Source organism: Crinia signifera, chromosome 2 (genome assembly GCF_055691185.1).
Source record: "Crinia signifera chromosome 2, ASM5569118v1, whole genome shotgun sequence".
In the NCBI taxonomy this organism is placed as follows: Eukaryota; Metazoa; Chordata; class Amphibia; order Anura; family Myobatrachidae; genus Crinia; species Crinia signifera.
This window is the reverse complement of record NC_139218.1, coordinates 76,682,944-76,706,875: the sequence shown is the minus strand read 5'-3', so window position 1 is coordinate 76,706,875 and position 23,932 is coordinate 76,682,944. Positions and strand designations below refer to the sequence as shown.

Below are 23,932 nucleotides of genomic sequence, written 5' to 3'. Positions count from 1 at the left end.
TCACAATCTTTCTTGTATTGCTATTAGCTCATCTATGTATTGTCAGGTGCTGTGGAACCCTTATGGCGCCATATAAAGAAACAATAATAATAATAATAAAAGAAGGCCAAAGCCACTGCACTGTGGTGCTTCATGTACAGATTCAGTCGCACACATATTTACAAGTGTGAAAATCTTCTGGTGCATCCTAGCTGCAGGACCACTTCCTTTTTGGGTGAAAAGACACAAAGAGATGCCAAGTGCTAACAGAGTCCCACAAGACCTGGCACACACACACAGACTTTTTGGCACAACTGCAGTAGTCATGTATTAGGACACATCTGTAGGAACTTTGTTTGTCCTGGTTTCCTCTTTCATTGCTCAGTGGGTAAGAGGACTTAGCACTTTCTGTAGGAGTGTATGGCAGGTATTGTTCTTTTAAGGACACACCATCGTAAACATGTTGCAGTTTTTCTTCAACAGTTGTTGTTTTCATCTCAGCACATTACTGTGTAAGTATGGTGTATCTTTAGTAATATTGCCATGATTATACAGTGTCATTGTTTTTACAGACAGAGGCTCCATGAAGAATGGCTACTGCGGGAACAGAAAGCTCAGGAGGAATTCCAACTTAAAAAAGAGAAAGAGGAAGCAGCCAGAAGACATGAGGAAGAGGAGGTATAATACTGTATATACTCTGTGCAAGATAGGCTGACTTGTTTGGGGTCTTAAATTATTCTTTGGCATTTTCGTTCTGATCTAGCTAAACCTGTAACTATATTAGCTGTGTTATGCAAACCATAAAAGTCACATCCAGTCTGTGTATAGTAATATAATGTGTGCAGATATAAAACTCTGTTTTTACTACAGTAAAACCAAAATATTTTCCAATACACGTTCTAGATCTGTTTGCAATTCTGACTGGAACTTCTGACCTCTCTCTCTGTAAGATGTGGTGATGTGTTCCAGAATGTCACAACAGAGCCAAAAGCACCAAAAAGTTCAAACAATTGTATTTGGGACAAAACATGTTGCCATGTGAGGCGGAGCCAAATACATTTCTGATTTTCCCAATCAGAATAGGTGGGGCACGAGAAAACTTGCAGTGTCGGGAGTACTGTAACTAGCTGGTCTGTAATTGAGTTGACCCCAGCACTTGTGTATTTGTGCCGTATATGCAGAGTCACAAAAACTTTTGCTTGGTGTATTTAAAAAAAAAAGTGTAGATCGTAAAAAGGCTTGTTGTAACATTGATTGTAACAGGCCATTACTAAGGTACACAATAAGACGACCAGCAGTCTTGGCAATAGTTGGTGGCATTTACCTATGCTCCGGACCATGTAGGAAGATTTAATGAATGACTGCACTATCACTGTTCTGTCCTTCATTAATATGCACTGTAACATTGCCCATGCAGAATGGCCCATCCGGAAGATGATGCGATGTTATCCATATCTATTTTTCTGATGTGCACCTACACTAAGTCAGTCAGTCACCAGAGTATGGCCGCTTTGCTCGTCCAGAGATGTATGGACAGTGAAAGAATAATATGTAGTTCATGGAAGAATGCCTAAATGTCTTTAATTACAGAACACCTAAATGAGAATTGCCTCATACAAACCAATTCATTTGATGTGAATCTCTCCCCTCACAGAGAAGACTGATAGAAGAATGGAGACAACAGGAAATGAAGGAGAGAGCAGAGGAGCCAGCAGAAGTGAAGAAGAGAGAGAGAGAGGTGATTCCCGCTCTAGGAGGATAGGATCACTCATATCCTGTTTCAGCTGTTGTCAGCCTGGTTTATATAAGATTTGACATATACTATGTACAATGGTATTTCAATGACATTATACTGTCTATTTACTAGTGTGTCTCACGTATTATATAATCGGAATATGGGGGCTACTTAACCTACACAATTCCCTGTTTGAGGGGAATACTACAAAACATGCACAACAATGGTAGGGTGGCGCCCTTTATGCGGGTCAGGAAATTAGACCGCTAATTTCCTGACCCGCATACAGGGCAGATATAAAACTCTGTTTTTGTTTGTACTACAGTACATGTATTTTCCAATATACGTTATAGATCTGTTTGCAATGACAAGCAAGACAGGCAAGCCCCCATATTCAGATTATGTGTGGTTACACACACACACACACACATAGGGCCTGATTCAAACCTGATTGCTGGAGTATCTTCGGAGCCCAACGTTCAGGTAAACGCTGCCCCGCCAGAGTGTAACCCCGCCCCTGCGGATGTGTTAGCAGCCATGCACACAGGGGGAAATCCATTTGCAATCCCTCACCATTGAATGGATTTCACCCTGTTCACAGCCTTCCGAGTAAGTCTCGACTGTCATTGGGACTCCCTCCCAGTGGCCGGTCCCCCCTCTCTCTGTTTTCTGGGAAACTCCTAGTTGGTTGTTCAATAATCTTTTGGATAACAAATTCGAAGTCCAGTGATCGGGTCCTTATCAGACCCTTAAGGCCCCCATACATGTGCTGCACATACTTTTCTCTACCGTCCAATGGGATACTGGGCTTCACTACTATGGGGATTGAGACCTCCGCAGGAGAGACAGGCACATAAAAGAACTTTCCGTGTGGGTGCACTGGCTCCTCCCCTCAATCTCCCTCCACTAGTCAGTTTTGAAAAATGTGCCTCAGGAGAGGCAGTGCTTCTGGATGCTCCAGAGTTTTTCTACATTTATTTTTAAAGTTTGTTATTTTGGGGCGCTGTGGTGACCACACAGCTGTCCTGCTTCGTGGGTGTCAGGGGAAGGGTCAGTCCCCGACCTCTTCAGGTGCAGAGCTGACCCTGCTACAGGACAATTCGGTCCTGCGTGGGACTTGTCACCGCACAGCATTGCGCTGTGGCGAGCAAGTGTCCTAGCCGCCGCACACCCCTGACAGGTCTGAAGACTTCAGTGGTGAGTACAGGCTGGGGGTCCCACAAGGGGTCCCCGCAGCCATTTCTGGTGCGGCAAGACGACGGCTAGTAATGGCGGCTCTCCAGCAGGGATCGCGTGAACACCGCGTCTGGTAACTGGCATAGGGGTGCTGCCGCTGGACCACCAGGGACACCCCTCAGGTTATAATGTATATATATATATGTTTTACACCTTTATTAATGTCAGTATAAATATATAGAAGCGCCAGCTCCGTGTACAGGGGGCGGGGCTTCACTCAGAGCGGGACCAAGCTCTGCTGGGCGCGCGCTGTCACTTCCTGCTTCTTCACACGCTGCCAGACTCCATTACAGAGGGCTCCTCACTGGCGTGGTGGATCCGGGTACTTGCAGCACGGCAGAGACAGCAGGTTTTTCATAGCGATTTAGCGCTGCTGCGCTATCTGGCTTATTAGACACTATGTTGTGCATATCACTGTGTAAGCGTTACCAGCTCACCCAGATCTGTGAGTTCAGGTTAAGGGTGTACTTGGCTCCCCAATTGCTCTGTTTTTTCCCCACTGATTAGTTACAGAACACAGCATAAAACAAGCACATAGTCTGTTTTTCATATCCAGTGGTGCGGTGTGTGCACGTGTGTGACTGCGTGGGGGTTGTGTTGTACTGCAGATTGTACAAGCAGACATTGTTAGTACTGTCTCATCATGGTGAAAAAGTTCACTTGCATGGTGTGTAGCACCAAGTTTGTGCCCAAGTCACAGTCACAGGTTACTTGTGAGGCTTGTATGTCACCTCAGCCCAGCAGTGCTGACACCCAGATCAGTGGGGTGCCCCCACAGCTTGTGGGGCCGTCGCAGGCAGACGAGCAGGAGCCTGCTTGGGCCTCCAACATAAAGACCTTGTTGGATTCTGTGGCTTCACAGCTTTCCACTAACACTCAGCAAACGCAGCGGGTTCAGAGGGAATTGTCCATGTTAGCTGCCAGGGTGGATATTCTTCATACCCTTAATGTACCTCCTCCTCCCGCACAGCCTCAAAAGAGGCAGGCTACTGCAATGGATCCTGACACAGATGATGACGATGAGGACATATTGGAGGAGGGTGAGGAGCAGGGTCTGCAGGAACCAGCTCCTGAGGCGGCAGTGCATGGTCCAGAGCCACTTATCAGGGCCATTAGGGAGGTTTTAGATCTCCCAGTGGAGGCATCCGCAGAAGGAGATCCTTTCTTCATGACTCAGAGGAAACAGCCAGTATACTTCCCTGAGCAGGCGGAGTTAGAAACTGTGTTCAGGGCTGCATGGCAAAACCCTGATAAGAGGTTTACCCTTTCAAAGCGGTTCACAAATGCTTATCCTTTTGAACCTTTGGGCAGAAAGAAGTGGGAGGAGCCACCGGTAGTGGACTCCTCTGTCTCCCGCCTTTCTAAAAAGGTGTTGTTACCAGTCCCAGGGGTATCCACCCTTAAGGACGGGGCGGACAGAAGGCTGGAAGCTACCCTCAAATCCATATATACGGCTAGTGGGGCATCCCAGCGTCCAGTTTTAGCCAGCTGCTGGATGGCCAAGGCTATTCATACCTGGTCAACCCAGATTCAGGAAGGGTTGTTGGGTGACATGACTGTGGCCCAGATAGGGGACAGCCTGCGTCACATTCAGGATACCGCAAAAATCCTGTGCGAAGCACAAAAGGAATTGGGCGCAATAAACACACGCAATTCAGCCATGGCGGTTTCAGCCAGACGGGCCCTGTGGCTGCGTCAGTGGTCTGCAGATGTAGACTCAAAGAAGAGTGTGGAGGGTATTTCCTTTACAGGAGAATGGCTGTTTGGCAGTGAATTAGACGGTTGGATTTCCAAGGCAACGGCAGGAAAATCTACCTTCCTTCCATCAGCCCCCACGGTTGCAAAGCGTACCTTCACAGGTGCTTCCCAGCAGTCCTTTCGTGGGAACAGGTTTCGCCCCAAGGCTAGGGGCGCCTCCAATGCCAGCAGGGGCACGAGAGGCAAGTTTAGGAAGCCTAACACCTCCAACACCCAGGACCGTCCAAATGCCGCGACTTCCTCTAAGCCTGCAGCATGACGGGGTTTTCCCGCCACGAGACTCTCTCGCGGTGGGAGCGCGATTGTTGCATTTCAGCCATGTGTGGGACGCCTCGGGTCTGGATTCCTGGGCCAGGGGTCTCATTTCTCTAGGTTACAGGCTGGAATTCGACAAACCCCCTCCCAGACGATACTTCAGGTCGGCACTTCCAGCATCCCAGGAAGATCAGGTGCTCCTTCAGGGGGCCATTACCAGGCTGCTTCAGTCTCAGGTAATTGTACCGGTGCCACACACGGAGCAGGGCCAGGGATATTATTCCAACTTATTCCTGGTACCGAAGCCAGACGGCTCAGTAAGACCCATCCTGAATCTAAAGTCACTGAACCCCTTCCTGCGCGTGTTCAAGTTCAGGATGGAGTCCTTGCGCTCTGTGATCGCCAGCCTAGAAAGAGGGGAGTTCCTGGCCTCTATAGACGTCAAAGACGCCTATCTACACATTCCTATCTGGCCCCCACACCAAATCTATCTCAGGTTTGCCTTGGGAAACGACCATTACCAATTCCGGGCGTTACCTTTCGGCCTGTCGACAGCCCCGCGGGTTTTCACAAAGGTAATGGCGGAAATGATGTCACTACTCAGGCTCCGAAGGGTGAATGTAGTGCCATACCTGGACGACCTGCTAATAAAAGCAGGGTCGGCGGAGGCTTTAAGCAGTGCTCTCAATCTGTCCATACAGGTTCTAAGAGACCACGGGTGGATCCTGAACATGCCCAAATCATCGCTGGTTCCGACCCAGAGGATGGTTTTCTTGGGCATGATCCTGGATACATCGGAACAAAAAGTCTTTCTGCCGATGGAAAAGGTCACTGCAATACAACAGCTGGTCAGGGAGGTCCTACAGTCACCTCGGGTACAGATCCATCTTTGCCTCCGGCTTCTAGGCAAGATGGTGGCTTCATTCGAAGCAATACAATTTGGCCGCTTCCATTCCAGGACTTTTCAATTGGATATTCTGACAAAATGGTCCGGCTCCCCCCTGCAGATGCGCAGAAGGATTGGCCTTGCAACAAGAACCAGGATCTCGCTACAGTGGTGGCTAGATTCATCCAATTTGTTGGCAGGCAGACGGTTCCAGATCCAGGACTGGATTCTGGTAACCACGGACGCCAGCCTGAGGGGCTGTGACACAGGGAGTCCGCCTACAGGGTCGATGGTCTCCACTGGAGTCGAGCCTTCATATCAACAAGCTGGAGCTGAGGGCGGTCTACTATGCCCTGTTACAGGCAGCTCCATTGTTACAGGGCAAGGCGATCCAGGTCCAGTCGGACAATGCCACCACTGTGGCCTATATAAATCGGCAGGGTGGTACCAAGAGCATGCCTTGCATGAGAGAAGCGTCAAAAATTCTGTCCTGGGCGGAACAGAATGTCCAGGCCCTGTCTGCCATTTTTATCCCGGGGGTCGACAATTGGGAGGCGGACTTCCTGAGTCGTCACGATCTTCACCCGGGAGAGTGGGGCCTTCACACTCAAGTGTTCGATGCCATAGTGGATCTGTGGGGGCTCCCTCAGATCGACCTGATGGCTTCACGATTGAACCACAAGGTTGCAATGTACTGTGCACGGACCAGAGACCCAGGGGCGATAGCGGTGGACGCTCTCACCTGGACCTGGGATTTCCAATTGGTGTACCTCTTCCCACCTCTCCCATTGTTGGCTCGGGTGCTAAAGCGGCTCCGGCATCAGGGGACGGAGGCCATACTGGTGGCACCAGACTGGCCAAGAAGGGCCTGGTACGGGGACATTCAGGCCATGCTAGTGGAAGACCCGTGGCGTTTGCCCCTAAGAGAAGACCTGCTCCTCCAGGGCCCGTTCGTCTTCCAGGACTTACAGCGGCTACGTTTAACGGCCTGGAGGTTGAGCGGCAGATCTTAGTCCACAAGGGTCTCCATCCCTCTGTCGTTACTACAATGATAAAAGCCAGGAAGCTGGTGACGGCATCTCATTATCATGTAATATGGCGCAGATATATTGCCTGGTGTGAGAAGAATGACTTGCCTCCGGACAGTTTTCAATTAAACAGTCTGCTACGTTTCCTTCAGGCTGGCTTGTATAAGGGGCTCAGATTGGGTTCCTTAAAGGTCCAAATCTCCGCACTATCTGTGTTTTTCCAGAAAAAGATTGCGGCCTTGCCGGAGGTGCAAACCTTCTTACAGGGGGTGCTGAGGATTCAGCCCCCCTTTGTGCCTCCCACTGCACCATGGGATTTGAAAGTCGTTCTTACTTTCTTAAAATCAGCCCGGTTTGTTCCACTGGAGGAGTCTGAGCTGCGACACCTCACTTGGAAGACTGTTGTTCTGCTGGCTCTAGCTTCGGCCAGGAGGGTGTCCGAGCTCGGGGCCTTATCTTGTCGGAGCCCTTACCTTGTGTTTCACAACGATAGGGCGGAACTCAGGACTAGACCACAATTCCTTCCAAAGGTGGTGTCAGGGTTCCACCTAAACCAACCTATTGTGGTTCCTTCTAGTGCGACACACCCAGATATACCAGATACCTTGGATGTGGTCCTCACCCTTAAGGGGTATGTCAAGCGCACAGCTAGGATCCGTAAGACGGACAGCCTGTTTGTGCTTTATGATGCGCAGAAGAAGGGTTTACCTGCTTCAACGCGTACCATTGCCAGGTGGATAAGATGTACTATCCAGCAGGCTTATGCATCAGCTGGTTTGTCGCTTCCTTTTTCAGTAAAGGCTCATTCAACCAGGTCTGTAGGTACCTCTTGGGCGGCTGCTCGAGGGGTGTCGGCAATGCAGCTCTGCAGGGCCGCAACTTGGTCAGGGCAACACACATTGTGAAGTTCTACAAGTTTGACACCCTGGCCAGGGAGGATTCCCAGTTCGGGAATGCGGTTCTACAGCAGAATCCTCACGTTCCCACCCGTTCTGGTAGCTTTGGGACCTCCCCATAGTAGTGAAGCCCAGTATCCCATTGGACGGTAGAGAAAATAGGATTTTGGGTACCTACCGGTAAATCCTTTTCTCGTAGTCCATATGAGATACTAGGAGCCCGCCTCAGTGCGGCTTTTTCTGCTGTCAGATCCTACTTCATGGTTAGGCTTATTGCCTTGTTTTCTATAGGATAAATATGACTATAGATTTGTTTTAGTTACAGGTGTCCTCTTAGGTTGTTAGGATTCACCTCTTTTATATGTTTTTTGTTCGTTTGGGTGTGCTGGATGAATCTCACCACAATACATTTTCACATACTCCTCACATGCTCTCCTTCGGCACAGTTTTTGCATTAACTGACTAGTGGAGGGAGATTGAGGGGAGGAGCCAGTGCACCCACACGGAAAGTTCTTTTATGTGCCTGTCTCTCCTGCGGAGGTCTCAATCCCCATAGTAGTGAAGCCCAGTATCCCATATGGACTACGAGAAAAGGATTTACCGGTAGGTACCCAAAATCCTATTTTTGTTCTGCCCGCGGATCACATAGCACGCAAAACGATCCACCCGATAACGCATCGCATTGCATTGCACGCTGCTATCGCAGCGTGTATGGGGGCCTTTAGATCTAAGTATCACTAATGGGTCCAGTAACTATAGGTGTCCTAAAGAGTTATGTAAAAAATCCCAGCAGTTGTTCGACAACAGAATCCTGAAGCAGTAATCAGAACAGAAAATTATTTGTCTACGTGTGGTGCACCAGAAGTGAGAAAAACATTTTGTAAAATACAACCTTTAATAAGTTTATTTAAAAACTGTTAAGTATCTAAAAGGAAAACACATATAGGACAAACAAGTAAAAATAGTGCATGTTTAAAACAGCACGTGCAGGGGAGCCGTGTGTGTAGTGATTGTCTCTTAGTTATAATAGTTCAGCTTCTTTTATAGCATATCACATGTATGTACAGTACCCAGGGGTTGTTAGTGTAAATGTAATCAATTGTCAGAATTAAACAGGTTCCCCTACTGTATTAAGCATCAAACAACCTATTCTTTTGGTGGAGTGAATTAAACATTTGTAGCAAGATCTCTTGTGTGATAAAAAAAAAATTGTTGTTGCAAAAAGTTGATACTTGTTGCAAATTCTGTCATTGTGGGTATTAATCCACAAGCAGTTTTCTCTATTAAATACACACAATGAGATAGGTATTGTAATTGTCTCACATTTGCAGAATAATTTTGCTTAATTTAGAGACTGACTAATTAATAGGTAGCTAATTAATGAGACAGAAATATCAGCAGAGCTCTGTAAATGAAATTGCTGTAAATTATTTACAGAATTTTGCTGCTGCCTATTCCTTTCAGCTCTATAATATGTGAGCTAAAGAGTTAATACAATGTAGGCAGTAGCAGCGGTTTCGTAATCCAGAGATCCCCTGCGTGTTCCGTGCGCTCTCATCAGATGCTGTGAGCCGTCACTGACATCAATGCAGGCTAAGCTTTAAAGTACCCAACAAGTTAATTGGTAAATGAGTACATATAAAGCCCTTACAAGTGCTATAGATCACGGTAGCTGAGCATGTAAGGTACGAATTTAGGAGATACACACACACACACACAGGATTGACACCTGCACGGCTTATGAGGCCAGCGCACGCTTCGCTTCCCACTTCCTCAGGGCTACCCGTACTGGTAACCCAGGCTGATTTAAAAAGGCAGTGAGTTTGGTGATTGTCCAGTCACTAACCTCCTTCCTCCCGCCCTCTTACGTTGCAGGGTGGGTGGGTACATTCGTGTAGTCTGAGATGTTATTTGGAGAAGAGTGTTGGGTCAATAGCTATTTATAGGTGCACTATTTATTAACATCAACACATAGATTGACCATTTTAGATGGATGATAGTTCATTTATTTGTATGATCCATTTATTAGTCAATAAAGTGACTGTTTCATATTTCATTTGAGTTCCTTACTAACATCATTATGTTGGTATTGATTAGGATAGTAGTGTATTTTTAGAATGAGACGATCTATACTCAATTGATAGGGATTGAGAAACAATTTTTTATTTTTTTTTTTAAAAAGAGACAAACATTTTTTAAAGAAAAATAGTATATGACAAATATGAAAGATATTAGTAGAAAATATTGATTGGAGATAGGGTAGTGGCATAGACTGACTATGACAATATTTTAATTCACACAGGAAATTATGTTCCAAATGTATTTTTAGATTTACACATAGTAGAATTGTATCATTTATATTTCACTAACTGTGCACCTGAACCAATGGTGAATATATAAGTATAGTGTGAATATCAATAGAACACTAACCCGGATCTATTGATATTCACACTATACTTATATATTCACCATTGGTTTATGTGTATATCAAGTGAGAAGGGCAGGAATACATTACTTTGTTGGTTAGTGGTTGCCCTTACTATAAGAATACAACTAATATACTTTATAGCAGTGTTTGAACCCTCTGGACCTCTTCGTACTATTTATTATACTGCATTTCTTTTGAAACATCTCATGAACCTGCCAATGTATACATATGACCCATTAAAGTATGTATACTTAACACTTGACTGTATTCTGACATGCTAAACCTAATACAGAAGGTTATTCAGTGTATTTTAGCATGTGTTACAAAGCACTCTGGGTCTTTTGTGTGTAAGTTTGCTGAATGTTTCATTCCTTAACTTTGTTTCCACGTGCAAACCTGCCAGCTATGCCTAACTGCATCAAGATGTATCTTTTTGTTACAAATTGTATTATTACTTTTAACAAGTTATTTTATTTCACAGTATGAATGCTCATTATTATGTGAACTCTTGCAGGATGGGTTTGGATAAAGCCCCGTACACACTGGGCGACTTTCACCTGAAAGCCACTCAGTTTAATCGCCGTGTGTATGGGGCAGCAGTGAGCGCTGATGTACGCTCCCGCATCATCGCTGCCAGCCGCTGCTCATTTGCTGGAAGGGGGAAAAACCGCTCAGATTGCATGCACTGAGCTTTTTTTAGCCCAGCGATTTTCCCCATCATCCGTCACCATACACACTGGGCAATATCGCCCAGTGTGTATGGACCTTAAGATTCAAACATTCTTCTGTATGCTGCAGTGTAAACAATGTGTTATATGCAGTAAACTTAAACTCCAGTAACATTACTAATGATCTGCTGCTAATGTAATGCCCCCATACACATTACCTGACAGCGGCCAATATTGTCCATACACACTGAATGGTATCAGCCGCCAATAGTGTTCAGTGATGTCACCGGGACCCGCCGAACATTTGGGCCGTTTGGCGATATTGCTAAATTGACCTGCATGTTCGGTAGATATCAATCATTGTTGACGGTGCACTGTAGCGCGCATCATTAACAATTTCGCCCAGTGTGTATTGGACATAATTTATTGGTTAAAAGAGCTGCTGCATTCTGCTTCCAGCAGAAGCTCATGACAAGTACCGCCAAGCTGTGGAGATCTGCAGTAATCCACATGTAAATGATGTTTGACAATGCTGTCTGTTGAGCAGTTATCCATAGTGATGGAAATGGCTTTTCAAATAGAATACCTGCAGGATTGGAGTCTTTGAAACCCTTACATAGGATATTCTCCTACTTCCATTTGCATTCCATCAACAGATTATTTCTTTATTTTATAGTTTACACAAACTTCAACTCTCCAGTTGCTGATGTACAATTTAAATATTGTCACGTGGTTATTAAAATTCTGACAACACCAGATTTTGGTTGCAAAGTACTTTTAGTTAATGACACTTATTGGGTAGGTAATCGGAGTACACCGATTGTGGGCAATCTGGCACTGGTGGGGAGAGATAAAGTTTGACATGTTTATTCCTTATTGTTTCCTAGATAATCCCTTATACATTGATTTTATGTTGTTCTGCAGGAAAACCCCAATTATTCATGGCCGCTGTTATATCCTAAGGGGGGTTGTGATGTGTGTTGCCAATTCCTGCAGGGCACTGGGAGCTAGAGGACAATACTGTAAACCAATTCCTGTGTACAGTAGTATTACATTGTATTATTGCCTTTTTGTAAATCAATAATGAGATTAGAGGTTCTTAACCCCAAAAGCAGATACTGTCACCATGGAGGTTTTTACTAGCCCTGTGTTTACACCATTTCTAGGAAGCCGTGCAGAAGATGCTGGATGAAACCGAAAGTCAGGTAAGATGCGGCTTATAATATTGAATGTATATTATATTCTAGTATTCAATTGGTGGGATTATGAGATAACGGGGAGAGTTTAGTTGCCGGCAATATCATACTTTTTTTTTTACAGCTGAAGGATTTCGCTCAAAATTGTTTGCCACCCTGTATGATAGCAAGCACTTTTAGGGTCATTTCATGGCAAGATTGAAGGTTCAAAGTGAATAAATAGTCTACAGTCTCAAGACTTTATGCATAGAAAGACTCTTAACCCTTTCAGTGCCAAGGGAATTTGTCAAAATAGGTGTAAAAATTGCCAAGCCAACAATTTGTATTTATCATAATGACCTGTAATGTTTACCTTATATCGCAAATATTTTTTATTTGAATTTAGATAACAAATGTGAGCGACGCTGGTGTTTTTAGTGGATATTTTGAGCATCTCTCTCAGAGATTTTGGCACTCAAAGGGTTAAAAATGTAACCCAATATTAAACATTTGAGTCTAGGGGAATCTAGACAGTTGCTAGATATAATACTTCTGTATTTTTTTCACAGCTTGAAAATGGTGGTACTTGGCACAATCCAGAGGCACCCCAAGGATTTGGTACAGAAAAGGATCGAGCTAACTGCCCTTTCTATCTGAAAACTGGTGCCTGTAGGTTTGGTGAGAGGTAAGGGCAAAGATCTCAGAAAATCTGTAGTAGATCACAAATAATTGTCACTTTTTCTGTCTAGCACTACACGTACTATTGTCATCACTGTGGAGCCGCTGAGTAGTTGGGTCATTATTAGCCATTTGTTTATTTGGCCTGTTTTGGTCAGTAGTATACAGGACTATTCTTGATGATGATGATGATTATTATTATAACGATGTAGTGCTACTACCGTGTTTCCCCGATAATAACACACTTATTTATTTATTTTTTTCTGTCCAAAAAGCACCATAGGGCTTATTTTCAGGGTAGGTCTTATTTTAATTAACATTGACAGCAATGTCAATAAACAGGTAAGTGTGAACAAACAAATCTGCCTTTATTCAAAAATGGTCATGTCATCTTCAAAAACATCATCGTAAGGGTCCATACCCCGAATTCCGCACACCAGCATCATTCACAGAAAACGAGAGGAGGGTGCATGCTAATCGTGAGACGCTGCAGCTGTGATTGGATGCCACCGTTAAATCTTTAACCACGGCATCCATTTCATGTGCGGGGGGGGGGGGGGGGAGTGGGGTGGCGGGAGCATTGTAGTGTAGCACAGAGACCGAGCAAAATGGGGATTTACCGAGGTCTTATTTTTGGGGTAGGGCTTATTTTGGACCGATCTTTAGAATCGGGGAACCGCATTAGTCACTCTTTATTCAGTGTTTCTTTTGGTATACTGTATATTGCCAACTAATAGCTGTAGTGGGAAGCCAATGTGAATTTGGGGATCTATTTAAGGTGTTTAGATAGATTTTTAGTAAGTTTGGATATTCTAAGTACAGTAGTAGATCCTTTATAGTCGTTTATTAGTGATTTCCATTTTCAGGCACCCACTAACATTGAAACGTTGGTAACAACCTGCCCGTTCTGTTTTCTTTATGCATCATGTGTGTATTTTGTGTGAGGAATTGCTACAGTTTTTATACATACAGTAGTCGTGTGTTTTAAGGGGCTGAAATGCAAATAGAAAAATTAACAGATTTAGTACTTTGTGGAGAATCCTTTGCAGGCATTTTTATTTATGTAATCTTTATGCAGAGAATAATAAAAACAAATTCAGAACAAATAAAAGTATCTATCAATTTATGACTCCCAGTTACTTGATATACAGAAGGTCTTTTTTTCATCAATTTTTTATCATTTTTTATTCAGCATAAACAGACTTATGGGGATACAGAAAAAAGAAAGGGGAAAAACCAGGGAGGGGGATCAAGAACACAAAGGGGACAGGTCATACGCAAGCATCAAACTGACAACAAACCAGGAATTAAATAAATCAAGAATCTGAATTCATCATTGGGGTTTAATTTTATTAAAAAGGGGGAGAGGCTATGTCTAATAGAGTGAGCAGGGTAGGCATGCTTACCCGCTGTGACATAAATTTGCCATGGTATTGGTGGCAAATTTTTCACCTAGGCAAACAATCGTAGCTTTCAACTTGAAAAACATGGTTAAAAAACAAGTGGAGTGGCAAATTGTTTGTAGCTCCGCATGTTTCCAGCGATTTAGTGGAATTCCAACGTCAAAGGGCTAAAGAAACTTCAGGGTTCAAGATGAGACCTAAAGGTGGGCATACATCAGAAATATGTTGCACCCAATCATACAATCTCAATGGATTTTATGCAGATTGTGTTCACATCGTGTGCACACAATCATACAATGCCGGCCCCGGGAGATTGGAGGATTGGTCCTCTGATATGACGTGGTGCACGTCAGATCAGTTGGGATTGGCAGCAGATTGCATGCACTTTTAAGCACATGCAATTTGTCTTTAGATGGCTCATACAACCAGGGTCATGTGACACTCCCTCCCTGACTAGCAGAGAAGAGAGGTGCAGCTTCCGGGCGCCCCGTGGCAGTGAAGATGCTGGGAGCCACAGAAGTTTCCAAGCGGCAGACGGGCGGCTGAAGAGAGCGGTGGACGTCCTTTTGCACAATTCTGTCACCACTCTGAAAACAGTTTTCAGAGGATTGCTGCATTCAGTCTATTTAATAATGGCATAACACAGCAGATGTGAGCAGATAGGTAGTTGCTGGCAACCTGTAAATTTAAAAGAAATTGATTTTTGGTACTCCTATCCTTTTGATCCTAGTAGGCCAGCCCCCTATTTAAGTGAAGCTTCAATCATACAATCATGCAGCAGATGGATTGTATGACAGATTGTGAGTATATTGTGTGTCCAAAATCCACCAAGGACTGCCGGGGAGTCGAAAGGAAATTGGACACAATCATGGCTGTAAGACCAGTCTTTCTGATGTACAGTATGGCCGCCTTAAGACTGATATTTCTAATATATGGGGGCCTTAAAACATCCTGTATAAGGGCAGAGACATCCATTCAAAAGAGATGTAAAACTGGGCAGTCTCAAAATACATGGAAAATGGTACATTCAAAATGAGACGTTAGCAATATTTGGAAGTCGCTGGCCATATCTTATGCAATTTAGAGGCAGTCAAATACAATCTATTTAAAGGTTTAACATTTGTTTGCATTTCGGCATGATTGTTGCGTAAGGAAAAAGATGAGATTCCGACTGCTTAAGGGTTCAGGTGTAGGTGGTAAAGGTCAGTCTCCGGGCAGAAGGGTAAATCTGGAGGTGACAACAAACAATTCCAGATACGTACATATGGCACCAGTGGAGGAATATCTAGTCAAACTATTAAGAATACGATCCGCAGGTGTCCAAAACACAGGATATACGGAAAGTTTTTAACATTCCTGGTGTAGACTGTTCCCCTTTGACTCACATCACCATGCCCATTATTTCCCTTTATACACAGTATAATACATGTCCTAGCTTTTCATTGTACAACTCGTGTTTTTCTTGTATGATAAAATATGGTCTTGCTGCCATCTAGTGTACTGTGTGAGCGTGTATATGTGGTAGGGAATATAGATTGTAAGTTCCACTGCAGCAGGGACTGATGTGAATGTGCAAATATTCTCTGTAAAGTGCTGCGGAATATGTGTGCGCTATATAAATAAGTGGTAATAAATAAAATAAATGTTGTGCCTTTCTTTTTTCTTTGCCAATTCTGGTACATAAATTGTTATTTCCAGATTCTTTGCTCATCATTCCATATATTCTCTGATCCTAAAAGGATTATTAGACAACAATGTTAATATATTAGGTAGGGAGCCATAGACTGAGAGATTGTGTCAGGTGCAGGGTACTTGGCACCAGATATGTGTTGTGCCGTTTTAATATGATTGTTACCGTACTATCTGCAGACTAAGAATATATTTTATGTCTCTTCTCTTCCTTGTATGACACAGGTGTTCCCGTAAGCACTGCTACCCTTCCTCCAGCCAAACGCTGCTCATCCGTAATATGTTTGTCACGTTCGGGATGGAGCAATGTAGACGGGATGATTATGACACAGACGCCAGCCTAGAATATGGAGAGGAAGAAATTTACCAGCAGTTCTTAGATTTTTATGCTGATGTTGTTCCCGAATTTAAGAGTGTGGGGAAAGTAATTCAATTTAAGGTAAATCTCCATAATGACCTCCTTTTATATGTGTCTTTCATCCTCTTTATGTGTTCCCTGGGCTCTTCTCAATACCTGCTTCATGGTGATCTCATCTGTGTCTTCAGACTACAATATTATCTTTAAGGAGCTCATACACGCTCCGTTCATCGAAACCGTTCGGTACTTAAATAGTACACATCGCATTGCATGCCTTGTGCATGCAATGAACAGCTAGTACAAAAAGTATGTGCAGCACATAATTTTTGTACTGTACGATGAGACGCGCGGGAACGCGCATCTCAAAGTACAAAACGGACAGACTGGGAATGGACCGTCTATGGGCACCTTTATGCTGACAAAACACAACTCTACACTCCTCCTCCACCCTCTCTCTCATCTCCAACTGTGTCTCTTCTCTTTTTTCCTGGATGTCACAGCTTTTTAAAATTCAACATGTTAATGTAATACACAGGTAAGTTTATCTTAGCTTTCTAGTGGCAGTCAGGTAAGTATCTCTCAATTTTGTTGGTAGCATTCAGGTGAGTGTCACTCTAACCTTAGTTCGTGTCTTCTCATTCTATTTCACAGAGTAGAGGTTCTTTGCAGATTTTACATAAACAATTTATTAAATTACAACAAATTAAATTACAAATTCTCTGGCACAAATTACAATTCACAAATTATAAATAAACCTTGACAAACAAAATACATTTATTAAAGTGGAACTCTTTCATGCTGATGATGGCCCTATTTTTGTTTTGCAGGCCTATTTTACCGAATCCAAATGGTTAATTGCACGCTACCTTTGTTAATACTGTCAGTGGGAAAACAGTTAATAGCTGCTTTGAGCTTGGCAAAAAAGTAACAAGTGCATTTGCAATCAAATATATAGCTCTTTCTCTTGGAACACTTTAATAATTACAGTGTCTATACTATACTAGTGTCTCTATAAACCCTTTCACTTTTGCATACAGTCTTATTTAGGTGTCAGCTGTGTAGAAACCCTTGCTAGTTTTAGTCTTCTTTAACTTATAAGAGTTCATCTGCGGAGTGAAAACTATGCTGACTCCTTTGGTAAAGAACTTTGGGTACTTGTTTCCTAGCACGGCGCCACCGATTTTTGTCTTATGTAATCGGGTCTATCAGATCGGGTCGCATCGCATGCGATGTGATCTGACCCGATTTTTAATTGTACAGCCACCCTTATGGGTAATTATGTCAAATGCCCCCCCATTCTTAACGCCACCCCACTATCAACGCCAATCCGAAGCGTGGCGAGCGCAGCGGTACGCGTCCTCGGACCTTTTCATACCCCACTATCCACGTCGGCGGGGAGTTGATTTTATATAGTGTGGTGAGCGCAGCGAGCCACAGAGCCCAAAGCGTGGCGAGCGCACGCGTATTACTTCACATGTATTCCGCTTGCGCTCGCCACTCTTCGGGCTCGGTGGCTTGCTGCGCTCGCCACACTATCTAAAATCGACTCCACACTCTTCTGTACACAAAACCTACTCACGTATTGACATGATTTTACTAAGCAGAGATCTGACCCCCAGAATTCAAGTGGCCCAAATTCACCCCATGATTTGGTCGGACCACTGCCCCATCTCCACAACAATTACCTCACTAACTTCCCGCCCGATCCCATCCACCTGGAGGATGAACGACTCTCTCCTCCACAATGCCGAGCTCTCTAACCAAATCAGAGACCAGCTACTCGAATATTTTAAATTTAACGACCTCCCAGATACATCCCCATTAACTCTATGGGAAGCCCATAAAGCCGTCTTGAGAGGACACCTTATAAGTATGGCCTCCAGATACCGAAAATCAATAAGATCCCGCCTCAATAGCCTAACCACTAAACTCCAAACTCTAGAACACCAACATAAACTCTCTCCTACTCAATCTAATTATGATCTTCTCTCTACAGCTAGAGCAGAGGTGTTGCTCCTTCTCTCGGAGCGCACAGCTAAAACACTCCAGAAGCTGAAACAAATGTTCTATGAGAAGGGAGATAAAGCAGATAAATTACTCGCTTCAAGACTCCGATCCCAACGCTCGCGAAATAACATTCAAGCTATCAAAACTAAAAACGGCATCTTATCCCACTCTCCCCACACCATCAATCAAGAATTCCAAAACTTCTACCATAACCTATATAACCTAAAAATGACATAACAAGCCCAGCCCCCTCCTCCGAGATAATATCTGAATTCCTCCAAAAAGCTAAGCTCCCTAAATTATCTGAACAAACCTCAGCACAATTGAACCAGGATATCACAGACGAAGAGGTACTGAAGGCCCTGGGAGACCAAAAGCCAACGAAGGCACCCGGTCCAGATGGTTTCTCAGCTGCCTATTACAAGAAATATGCTCATATCCTGACCCCCCATATCAAAAAGGCATTTAATGCAGTCCTCCATGGAGCTCACTTCCCTAAAACGATGCTGGAGGCCAGGATAATAGTAATCCACAAAGAAGGGAAAGACCCTGCGGAATGTGCCAGCTACAGGCCCATCTCTCTGCTAAATATAGATATCAAGATATATGCTAGGATCCTGGCCTCTCGCCTCAGTACTGTTCTCCCTGGCCTGATCCACTACGACCAAGTAGGCTTCATCCTGGGCTGCCAGGCCAGGGACAACACAAGGAGGGCAATAGATCTCATACAGATCCTTAATAACAGACACACTCCTTCTCTTGTCCTCTCCTTGGACGCCGAGAAGGTGTTTGATCGCATTTCATGGCCCTTGGCCGAGCTTTTGGATTGTCGGCGGAATTTCTAACCGTGGTCTCTGCACTATATACGGCCCCGTCCGCTCGTATCCTCACTAACGGTACCCTCTCCGACTCATTCTCACTCACCAACGGTACCATGGTGATCGAATCTCTGGCAGCTAAGATCAGGCTCTCTGAGAAGGTCATGGGGGTGGAGGTGGGCACCCATCAATATAAAATATCGTTATTCGCCGACGATGTATTACTATCCCTAACCCAGCCTCAGACCTCACTCCCAGCCCTCTACGAAATCATCGACGAGTATGGTACCCTTTCAGGATATAAAATAAACTTCACCAAATCCGAAGCCATGCTCTTACATACCCCCCCTCTAATAAAAGCTTCCCTATTATCCTCCTACCGATTCAAATGGCAAACCGACAAAATTAAATATCTCGGCATATACATAACCTCTAAATACAAACTCCTATATAAAGAAAATTTCCCTCCCCTTCTGAACAAAATCAAACAGGAACTCAAAACTTGGAAGTCATATATCATCTCGTGGTTTGGGAGGATATCAGCTACCAAGATGACTATTCTTCCACAAATCCTCTATCTTTTTCAAACTCTACCAATCAAAGTCCCCACCCAAACCCTCAAAAATATCCAAACTTCACTCTCCAAATTCATATGGAACAATAAACCTCCAAGAATAGCTTTTAGCTCCCTCAAACTGCCCAGATCAAGAGGAGGCAGAGGCCTCCCTGATGTTAATTACTATTACTTGGCGTCACATCTAAGCCAAATCACCACTTCCTTTGCCCCACTGGGCTCAATAGCCTGGATCGATTTAGAAACGCAACTCTTAGGCCTCCGATCGCTAGCCTCTCTTTTGAATCTTAAAAAACCCCATAGACCTGCCCTAGTTGGCACCCTACCCTCGCTCAAATTTCACCTTTCACTGTGGGATAATGCCCTCTACAAATGCAAACTATCCTCCTACCCCTCTCCCCTTACCCCCATATGGGATAACCAGGCTTTCCCCCCGGGAACTTCTCCCTCATCCTTTGCACAGTGGACTAAATCTAAAATACGCTTTGTCTTTGATCTAGCGACCCAAAACTCATGGCTATCCTTGGCGGAAATAAAAGACAAATTTCCCTGGCTGGCGCCCCCCCTGTTTGAATTTTTTCAAATCCGACACTTTCTCTCATCACTACCACAAACGGAGACGCTACGTGACCTGACCCCCTTTGAGAGACTGTGCAATGAACCCTCTCTCCAAGGGCATGATATCTCAGATATATAACATACTAATCGACGCATCTGCCCCTACACATAGCCGCCACGAATCAGAATGGGAAAGGGACTTAGGTGCTCCACCAGATGAGAAATGTTGGGAGGACGTACGAGAGAGTATTGCCAAATGCTCCATATCTACACGCATCCAGGAGACTACCTATAAATTATATTATAGATGGTATCTAACCCCAGAAAAACTTTCCAAGATGTTCCCCACAGCTACACCAAACTGCTGGCGCAATTGCGGACAGAGGGGCACGCTCCTCCATATATGGTGGTCTTGCCCAAAAATAGCCCCCTTCTGGGAAGAGGTTCGTACCCTTATGAACTCTCTCTCAGGCCTCACTATCCCCCTAGACCCATGGTCCTTCTTACTAGCACGCCCATTCCAAGACATAGACCCTCCCCTGAATAAACTACTAGCACACATCCTAGCTGCAGCAAAACTGGTCATTGCCAAGCAATGGAAATCCCCGGTTACCCCCCCACTGGCTCTACTAACTAACTATATATGGTACATAGCCCACATGGAGAAGATAACCTATTTCCTTCATGATTGTCCCCACAAATTTGACGGGGTCTGGAACCCCTGGACAGACATGATGACCTCCCCCCCCACAACCATCCCCACAGTCAGCAATTAGACTCTACACAAGTGACCTCTCCCTCCTGCTCTCAGGTTTCCCCTCCCCCCCTCCCATCTAGGACTCATCTCTTTCTTCTTTTTCTCTTTACTTTACTTTCTCTCACCCCCGCCCCTCTATCCCCCTCCTCTCTCGTTCCCTCACCCTCCTCCCCTCCCCCACAAAAAATGTAAGTGAACCTACCGTTTGATCTATACTCCTGAATTGCTTAACTACAAAATTTGTGAAGGCACCCCTGTTTATGTTACATGTATGTTCAATCACTCATACTGTGTACTTTCACTTTGTTTAAAATAAAAAGTTAAAAAAAAAAAAAAAATCGACTCCACAACAACGTGGATAGTGGGGGTATAAAAAAGTTCGGAGGACACATACCGCTGCGCGAGCCACGCTTCGGATTGGCGTTGATAGTGGAGTGGCGTTAACAATGGGGGGGCTTTTGACATAATAATTACCCATCAGGGTGGGTGTACTATTAAAAATCGGGTGTTTGGGTGCATTTTACATAGTAATCAGCAATCAGGGTGGCTGTACAATATGAAATTGGGTGTCATCGCATCGTATGCCATTGTAATGGGATGCGACGCGATTTTAAAATTGTATAGGAAGCTCTTTAAACCCGAATATCGGGTCCCATCGCATATTAACTAATGGTATGCGATGGGACCCGACGGGCGCCGTGCTAGCAAGTAATCCACAGAAAGTTAATCTTTTGAAGCAATATCAATACATATATATTATACACCTTTGTAATCCTTATAGATGTTCTTGAAGAACTGTATTGTTTATTATATAAATAGCTATTTGAATTGTCCCTTTATATTCGTAGAAGAACTATACATTCAAGCTTAAATGTTTCAGGTCAATATATCCCTGTTGGGGGGGGCGTGGCCTGGCTGCTGAAGGAGCAGGACGTGCATTGCTTGAGCTCCTGCTTGGCTGCGACCGAATCATCGCTAAATCTTCTACCCCAGAAGCCATCCAGACTCCATACCCCATATTCCAGCTAGGGGGGACTCTAAATAGGGAGTGGGAAAGGCCGCGGAGTCGGGGGACCTCTCTGAGAGGTTCCCGCGGATTGCGGCCTAGTACCCCCTTGGAGCCGGGGACTCGCGTGATCCTGCGGCCCGTCAGAGCCACGAAAAGCGAGAGGAGACCTCCAGGAGACCTGCGGATCGCCTCCTACCCGGCGAGGGGGACTCTTGGACCAGCGTCACCCGGGACACAGGCGGCAGACCCGGCTAAGAGGTGAGGAGAGACGCGGCAGGCAGGTTCCCTCAAGTCGCGGCCGCCATTTTGGATTCTGAAGGACGCGCAGCAGGGTGCCGGCGCAGGTCCTGTAATCGGCCGCCTACGCTACCCAAAACCTGCTCCTATACTGTCCCCTCTTCCCTCGCTGGTGGAGGGGCCAGAGAAAACATTAAAGAGATCTATCCTCCTTCATCCTCCTCCATCCCCCTGTAATGACCAAATACCTTCAGCGGGGCACGCTTCCCACAGGGTTCAGCTGAGGGACCCCTGAGGTGCTTACCTCCCTCTGGGACCCCTTGGGGAACGCAGCATTACCCTCCAGGACCCCACCTATACATTCTTATGTGGCACAAGCAACATATTACAAACATATGAGCACTGAGGCCAATTGACAAACAAATTTACAGGCTCTTATATATTGGAAACTTAACCCAGACTCGGGGCTCAGTTGCTGAATATTGTGGTGTGATAACTACTGCTCAGAATAGCCTATCAGTAATAAGAAGTCCTGAGCTGACAAGCGTACTGTTAAAGCTTCCTGCTGTTGTTCTCTGACAATATAAAAAGTACTGACAAAGGTGTTCTGAAAACAACTTATGACCCTAAGGATATACAGTGTGCTATAGCCCAACAGCACCATCTAGTGACAAAAGAGAAAAATAACATCCATTCATTATTTCCTCCAGTTTGTTATGTTTGGGCTGATCTGAAGTAATACAGTACAGGAGCTTTATAGTATTCTGATGTGATGTGATAGGAGCCGTGGAGGCCACACGCTTAAGGGCCCACTCTCAAAAGCTTCATTCAAGCACGAAAATGCTCCAGGAATAACCATGCTGCTTTAACAGGCCACTAGGGGGAGGCCATGCGTGAAACTGCCCACCAGTTATGACTTAGCTGAAGGAATACTACCACATGATCTACCAGTCCCGACACACATGACTAAACGTCGCCACAACAAACTTAAAGGAAGACCCCCTTCGGGATCAACACAAGCTCAAGCTTTTTGTTCTTTATTTGGTGCCTCAACTCGTGACTCCCTCCCATCAACGTCGTGTCCACGCTCTCCTCCTTCACGACCAGAGGATCAAATCCTACAGAATTCCCCTCTCACAGCGCCATCTGAAGAGAGAGCCATGGCCTCGCAAGATCTGACCTCCATACTCTCCAAACTCAAGGAGATCCCCACAAGGCAAGAGATACAAGAAGATCTCCGTTCCTCTGAAAAGAGGATCCAGGAGTCTATGCAGACTCAAATCGCCTCTATTAAGACAGATTTCAAACACCTGGCAAATCGAGTAGTACTACTAGAAGAACAAGCGGAAGAGGTGGATACTCGGATGTCAGATATCCACGACTTGGTGTCTCGGCAATCGAGGGCCCTGACTGAAATGGGCCGTAGGTTAGATGATATGGACAATCGCGGGAGGAGGAATAACCTAAGGATTAGAGGTATTCCAGAAGACATCCTACCTCAAAACATTGAGAGCGCCCTGTCCAAGATCTTCAAAAACCTCATAGAGGCAGACACAGAGCACCAAATAGTCTTCGATAGAGCACACAGAGCCCTAAGACCCAAAGGAACTCCAACTGAGAAACCAAGGGACGTAATCTGTAGACTACACTACTTTCAAGAAAAGGAGGAGATCTTGAGGGCGGCGCAACTTTCACAGGGTCTTACTTTCAATGGCCACGATATCCAGATCTATCAGGATCTATCATGGACGACCTTACAACAAAGGCGCTTACTACGCCCCCTCACGGACGATCTTAAGA

General features: G+C 44.9%; 1 protein-coding gene across 1 annotated transcript in view; it reads left to right on the top strand.

The window, feature by feature from the left end:
* The window catches only part of ZRSR2 (zinc finger CCCH-type, RNA binding motif and serine/arginine rich 2), a 130,962-nt gene that overhangs the window by 78,591 nt on the left and 28,439 nt on the right, over nt 1–23,932 (top strand). Inside the window, 5 exon segments of the mRNA XM_083172438.1 lie at nt 552–657; nt 1,634–1,717; nt 12,036–12,074; nt 12,614–12,729; nt 16,040–16,253. Coding sequence (XP_083028564.1) covers nt 552–657; nt 1,634–1,717; nt 12,036–12,074; nt 12,614–12,729; nt 16,040–16,253 — 559 coding nt within the window.